The 7,500-nt window shown below is 46.9% G+C and overlaps 1 protein-coding gene across 1 annotated transcript in view; it reads right to left on the reverse strand.

Annotated features, from left to right (window-relative positions):
* ash1l (ash1 (absent, small, or homeotic)-like) overlaps positions 1–7,500 on the reverse strand; it is a 36,484-nt gene that overhangs the window by 2,006 nt on the left and 26,978 nt on the right. Inside the window, exons 15-26 of the mRNA XM_080836679.1 lie at positions 7,331–7,401; positions 6,235–6,407; positions 5,774–5,926; positions 5,498–5,552; positions 5,128–5,260; positions 4,384–4,656; positions 3,887–3,973; positions 3,686–3,776; positions 2,272–2,410; positions 1,703–1,875; positions 1,124–1,290; positions 1–225 (exon numbers count right to left, since the gene is read on the reverse strand). The exon at positions 1–225 is cut by the window's left edge and continues 310 nt beyond it. Coding sequence (XP_080692805.1) covers positions 1–225; positions 1,124–1,290; positions 1,703–1,875; positions 2,272–2,410; positions 3,686–3,776; positions 3,887–3,973; positions 4,384–4,656; positions 5,128–5,260; positions 5,498–5,552; positions 5,774–5,926; positions 6,235–6,407; positions 7,331–7,401 — 1,740 coding nt within the window. The remainder of the gene's footprint in view (positions 226–1,123; positions 1,291–1,702; positions 1,876–2,271; positions 2,411–3,685; positions 3,777–3,886; positions 3,974–4,383; positions 4,657–5,127; positions 5,261–5,497; positions 5,553–5,773; positions 5,927–6,234; positions 6,408–7,330; positions 7,402–7,500) is intronic.

Below are 7,500 nucleotides of genomic sequence, written 5' to 3' on the forward strand. Positions count from 1 at the left end.
CTGGAGTGTCCCCAGAGCGCTGGTTTCATCCTGGGGGGCGTCTGGCTCCTGCTCCAGCCCTGATGCTGCGCCCCCTCCTCCCCGGGCCCCCACCTCCTCTGCGTCACGAGGGAAAGGGGCCGAGCCCCGATCCTCATCCTCGCCGGGCGCTGCCCCTTTCGGCCGCTCGCTTTTCCAGGCAGAGCGGCCGCCGTTCCGCTTGTAGTTGTCTGGGACATAGTGGGGCTGGAGAGAGGATGCAGAGGAAAGAGAGAGAAACAAACAGAGAAGGAGAAAAAAAAGAGAATTGAAAAGGTATGACAACTTGATTCACTAAGCAGCTCTGACCAACACATGCTAAAAACAATAAATTAACGTTAATTAACGTTCATAATTACAATACACATACAGTACACTAAACATTTCCTCAACACTAATACTGACACTTAAATAGTTCTCTTCGAGGCCATAATGACGGAGAAACTACCTCACACAGTTGTTGAAGCATTTCTCATGTTACTGCAAACTACTAGCCTGGCCATTACCAGCCTGTGACTATTTATTTATTTCCGTCAGTCAGTCTGGCACAACCCCATGCATTTTCGTTTCCGAGATGGGCGGGTGTTTATCTTGAGGTTTAAGGAGTTCCCTTAACCAATCAGCAACGTCTCCCCAGTCTCTCCATTACTAACGGGACCATCTTGTAGATTAAACTCTTCCCAAAGCCAGTTGGGAGAAGAGCTACGACGTCCTTTCCAATCATAAAACTTACAAGACAATCCTTTTGTTCTCCTTTTAATTGTCTGATGTTCTCGAGAGTTGAGACAACTTCTCCGATAGCTTTTCGTGTCTCTTCCTCCGTCGCTGGTAAACTACAAACTCCGCTGGACTACAAGCAACTCGGCAAGGCGAGTTTTGCGTCACAGCTCTGAACTGTTCGCTGATTGGTGCGGTTGTAGGGTGAAGCCTGGAAACGATGTTAGGTGGGGTTGGGCCAGACTGAGTATGAGCTTGAAATCAATTCAGGCGGAAATACGTAGGCTGGTGTCACCAGGCTAGCAAACTACACTAACACACACTGAAAACCACTGTAAATTCCACAAACACTTCCACATGTCCCGTGCTTCCAGCTGCCAAAACTTACAGAGAAGTCCCTCTTGGGTGCCTGCCTCTTGGGGAAGTGGTTAAAGGCGTAGGGCTTGGTGCACACTGGGAAGCGGTTACGGTGGATCTTGTAGAAGAGGTGAGCGGACTTGTCCAGTCGGTAGTCGCAGATGTACACGTCCTGCTCCTTTACTCCCTTGGGCCGCCCTGAAGGGAGGGACAGACAGGGTTGAGGGGGAGGTCAAAGGTCATTTTAGGAATATAATGAGGGCAACCCACAAGATATTCAGCTTACTGTTTGATGGCAGAGGGATATTACGCCCTAACAGATTTCTACATCTGCAAAGGATGACCTCATGAGGATCATAAGCATGTATGCATGCATATGTATCTTATGTAAGTATGTATGCATTTGTTGAGGGAACAACAAAGTAAAAGTGTCTATGAAATGTTTTGCACACGTGCAAATATGTATTACTGCATGTGCCAGGTGCCTATATATGTGTGTGCATGTGTGTGTGTGTGTGCGTGTGTGTGTGTGTGTGTGTTTGCATGTGCATGTCTCCAAGTGTGTGTGTGTGTGTGTGTATGTGCCCAAGTGTGTGTGTGGTGTGTGTACCTTTGCAGAAGGTGTAGAGGTCGAGCACACAGCAGGTGCCCACCACAGCCTCCAGAGGGATGATCTCGTACAGCGGGACCCTGAAGAGCTCGTTCTGGTAGAAGCGTCGCGAGGGCGAGTGGTGCGTCTCGTGCGGCCGGAAGTAATGATGTCCGAAGGCAAACCGCTCCCCTCTGCACACAGACAGAGAAGAAGAGCGTTACAGACTGTGCTTAATGCCATCTGCCCAGGTGTGTCAAGTGTTACTGAGACGAGTGTGTGCATTGTCTGTGCCATGTGCGTGTTGATCCGGTCCCTGGCAAATCCGGCAGGCTAGGTTTGAATTTTGTGTTTGGGAGACGAGGGGTAGTATGGAGTGTGTGTGTGTATGCCTTGAGTTCTAGCTGGTTTTGTTGTGTTCATAGCCTATAAAGGCTGTTTGGATAATGTGTGACATGCATTGTTTGAGCCGTGTGTGTGTGTGTGTGTGGAGGTTTGTTTGTTTGTTGTTTGTATAAAGTGCACAGTGTGTTAAGTTCTGTGGAGTCAGAGTGAGTTTCTGTGCTGTGTCTTTGCTCTCTGCTCCTTACTTCTCATTCTTCCAGAGCTTCTCGATGCGGAAGATGTCCAACTTCTCTCTGTTGATGTGAGAGAGGAGCCGGTAGGACTGACGCACTGGCTGGCCCTCTGGCGTCCGCTTGCTGTCCCTCATCAAGTACACACAGTCTCCTAAACACACACACACACACACACACACACACACACACACACACACACACACACACACACACACACACACACACACACACACACACACACACACACAAAGGGTTAGTGATCTATTTATTTAATCCTGAAATACAAGATCTTGGTGAGGCAGAGAAATTGACAACTTCCTTACATAAACACACTGACGACCAGCAGGTAACATCATCATATTATCATCCAAGTCCATTACATTCCAGCTATACTTGAACTCTTAACACTTAGCTTCCTCAGAATCCTTTCTAACTTTCATGTAAGTTGAGCCTGGGATGACACACACACACACACAAACACACACACACACACACACACACACACACACACACACACACACACACACACACACACACACACACACACACACACACACACACACACACACACACACACACACACACACACACACACACACACACACACACACACACACACACACACACACACACACACACACACACACACAGTCCTTTTTAAACAGAGATCCTGCTGTATTGCTGTTAAGAAGACCCATCATTATGCCGCCTTCACTTATTTCCACTGAACCAAACAGAGGCTGCATAATGCTGCCCCAGGGTGTCTTTAGACAGCTTGTTGGCGTTCTGCTAGGAGAGGCTCTGACATTCAGCTTGACCTATGATGCCACGTTCAAATCAATCAGAACTCCAATATTTAAAACTCAGAAAATTGTACTAGAATGCGACTTGAAGTCGGCTCCCCCCCAGCAGATCGATGGCAGATCGAGTCATCTCTACATTACTGTGTTAACATTCAGCTGAGAACAATTTCGGAGCTGGGAAATTTCTTGTCAGAAGTTCAAAGTTCCAAAAGGTGCCTAGAATGCGCCATAACATACGCTTCATAAATAAACAAGTCTATCTGCTACCTTAAAAAACAATAACGGGTAAACTTAGTGTCAGCGGGTTCTTACAAGCCGTGCACATTTATATAATTGTTCACACTCCACCAAAGTTGGTGTTCATCATGTACAACATGTGAGTCTTGCTTCATTTCCTTAGCTGCAAGTCTTTATCACATCCTTATCCCGCCATGCCGGCTCTCCCTTTTATACAGGCGTAGATCCGGCTCTGAGACCTCTACTGCCAGCTCAAAGGTGGAACAACAATGACCCCACTATTTGGTCTGTAAGTGTTACACAGAATAGCGAGGCGGAATGAAGGCCCAATATTCCCATCTTGAACAGGCTATATACAGTATAAAAAGCCCAAGTGTTGTCTGTACCCTGGTGTAGCAGCAGCTCGTCTCTGAGTAGGCAGATGTAGTAGATGGAGCCGGCCTGTGCGTAGCTGGGCTGGGGCACCATGGGCACCTCCTGTGGATGGCATCACAAACAGAGAATAAACACACATAACACACGCCATACATTACAGACACATATGGAGGGTGGAGGGGGGTAAAGGTTAAAGGTCAGGGGTCACATACCCGGTCCACAGGGCGGGGGTCACACTGCTCACACAGGTAGTGCTCTACCTCAGCCTCCAGACGCATGCAGTCACAGTGCTGCCACACCTGAGAGACAGAGAGAGAGAGAGAGATAAAGAAAAACAGAGAAAGTGACAGAAAAGAGAAGAATGGGGTAAAATGGAGAGACATAGGGGTGAAAACAGGAGTTACAAGAAGAGAGACAGAACAGAAGAAGTAGAGTGGGAGAGAGATAGAGAGAAAAAATATAGAAAGGCAGAAAGATATAGAGAAAGATAAAAGGAAAAATTTAAGTACAGAGATACAAGAAGAGAAACAGAAAGAAGAGAGGAAAGAGAAAATGAGCAAGGAAATGAGAGGGAGAGAGAGAGAGAAAACATTTAGTGTTACATTTAAAGCACTCAAGGATTGCATAATACTCTCATGTGAACTAACTCTGCAGATTATCATGAGTCAAAATTCCAGTTAATCCCCTGATCCCATGAGCGTGATCTCACCATGCACTTCTCACACTGGATCATCAGGCCCTCGTCCTTGTACATGCCGCAGATGCAGCGGATGATGTCGTCGTCCTTGTCGTGGCCACCGCTGCCATGGTGATGGTGGTGGTGGGCGTGGTCCCGCTCCAGCGAATCTGAGCTGTCGGCCTCGCTGGCGGTCTCCCCCACGATCTCGTCGATCTGGACGGCCGCCTCGTGCCGCGCACCGTAGTACGCCTTCCTGAGCCGGCACACGTCCCGGCCCACCGCAGACTTACGTCCGTAATACTTCTGCAAAAGTAAACAAACACACAAACACATCTTACAACCTGACGCAAGTCTGCAGAGACACACTAACAGATTGACTTCTACACACATCATCGCCCTTCAGCAGATAAACACACAAACTCAAATGTGTTTCAATCTCTTGTTGTAGTGTCTCCCGCTGTAATCACACATACCTACAGTATAATACTTCAATTCACATTACAGGGTTCCCTCACACATTCACAAACCACTACACCCGATTAGTCAGAGAGATTCCATTCTATAAATCTAATATTAATATCAAACAACTGTTATGGAAGCAAAATGTCAAAGCTTCTTCACTTCAAAGCTCCTTTACTGGAGGTTATGCAAGAGCACAGCTGTAGTAAATATGATCTGTTTAAGCATTTGTTGGGGTGAGCTGATTGAGTGTGCTGCTCTGGAAATATGTGTGTGTGTGTGTGTGGTTGTGTACACATGGCATGGTGCTCTGACCTCTGCGTTGCGGAAGACCTTGAGCATGTCCGTATCGAAGGCCTCCACAGTTTTGTAATGGCCCGTCAGGATCTGCTTCTCTATGGTGGTCAGGTCAAGCGGGTCAGACACCTTCTCATAGTACTGCGTGTTCCTGAGAGAGAGACACACACACACAGGCCGTTATGAATCACACACGACGAAACACATACACACTCACAATTACAAAAAATCTATTGTGAACTGTTCTGCTTGATCCGACATGAGCATGTTGTATCTCTGTCTCTCACTCTCACACACACACACACACACACACACACACACACACACACACACACACACACACACACACACACACACACACACACACACACACACAACGGACTCTTACCTTTTCCTTGAGGGTAGGTTTAGCAGAGGAGCAGCTAGTGTTTGTCCTTCAGAGTCTGGAAGAGAGAGACATGGGTTACGGATTTGTGTGTGTGTGTGTGTGTGTGTGTGTGTGTGTGTGTGTGTGTGTGCGCGCCACGCGCACTGTATGTACTGATCCTTGTCACTGATTCTTTTAAGATGCAAGCCAGCCAAGCTATTTGGCTACAGCATGAGTGTGTATGTGTGTGTGTGTGTGTGTGTGTGTGTGTGTGTGTGTGTGTGTGTGTGCACTGACCCTTGTAGCTGGTGATCATGTCACAGATCTCCTTGAAGATGTGAGCCAGCCGGGCGGTGCGAGTGACTTCCGTGTTCTCCTCGGCTGCAGCCAGCCTGCGCGTCCGTACCGAGCGGGAGGTTTGCAGCGCCGAGAACTGCGTCAGGAACACATCTGGCACAAACACACACACACACGTCAGACTGTTAAAATCAAACATGGGCTACTAGAAACACATAACAAAGAACACACAGAGATTTCCCAAAAACACACATAATAAATAAATACTTCTGTCTCGCTGTGTAATACACATAAAACTCAAAACTACAAATGTGGCACATCACAATATATTATGATATACACTGTCTGGTTCAGTCAATCTAAAAATGGCCATGAACCAAATGTACTACTTAGTCAACAGGTCACACAGACACTGGTAGGTCACTATGACAACAAACACACACACACACACCAACACACACCTGACTTGATGTTGCCATCGTCACGGATGACGCTGCCCCAGCGTGAGTATACGGACAGGCTGCTGTTCTCCCTCTCTCGCTCCCGCTCTCCCTCTCTCTTCAGCATCTCCTGCTTCTCACGCATGCGCTCCCAGTTCCGCAGCAGGAAGACACGGTGCTTCAGCACAAAATTCCTACAACACACACATTTGATTCATTTATTTGGAATGACCAATACTGATACAACACCACAGCATCCAACTATTAGTAAAGAGCCTATTATGTCTCACACAACAACACAAACACTGTGCAAGTATTTACATCCAAGTAAATCAATAGATGAATACAAAGTCATATCAGGGGTAGAGATGGCAGCGCCTTCTCCATATATGCAGACTGCCTATGATTGCTGACACAGAGCAGTATTTGGCTATTTGCTTAGAGTTCTTCTTATTAAGTCCATTAACACAGAGTCGATGTACATGTCCAAGGCTACCATAAATTAGTACAACTAGTTTTGTATGATAACCACCTACTGTCAGAGCATGAATTAATGGCTGGTACACACACACACATACATTAAAGCACATACTGAGGCAGATGGTTTGGGGTAGGTGAGGAGTATGTGTGTGGGCAAATGTAATTGTGTGTGTATTAAGTACATCTGCCACTTCTTAAGTGCATGTAAATGGTAAATGCACTGCATTTACATAGCGCTTTTCTACTCATAGAGCACTCAAAGCGCTTTATATGTTAATGCCTCAGACATCTACGCAGTCACACACTGATGGTAGAGACTACAATGCAAGGCGCCAAGCTGCACATCAGGAGCAGTAGGGTTCAGTGTCTTGCTCAAGGACACTTTGTGAGGAGTGTTCGGGATCGAACTAGTGACCTTTCGATGGCTGAAGGACTCCTCTACCTCCTGTCACCCCTCACGCAGCACCAGTGTGAAAAAGTACATGAGTGTGTGTGTGTGTGTGTGTGTGTGTGTGTGTGTGTGTGTGTGTGTGTGTGTGTGTGTGTGTGTGTGTGTGTGTGTGTGAGTGTGTGTGTGTGTGTGTGTGTGTGTGTGTGTGTGTGTGTGTGTGTGTGTGTGTGTGTGTGTGAGTCTCACCTCTCTCTGTTGGACATGGGCTTCATGAGTAGGTGGGGATAAAATTTGCTGCTGTCACTCGACTCCTCCTCCTGACAGAGGAAGAGAAAGAGAACAGAGGTTAAACATGATTTACTTTAGTACGTCTTATATTACAGCATGAATTTCATAAAACGTGTCTGACGTTCTGT

The sequence above is a fragment of the Sprattus sprattus genome (genome assembly GCF_963457725.1).
Source record: "Sprattus sprattus genome assembly, chromosome: 4".
In the NCBI taxonomy this organism is placed as follows: domain Eukaryota; kingdom Metazoa; phylum Chordata; class Actinopteri; order Clupeiformes; family Clupeidae; genus Sprattus; species Sprattus sprattus.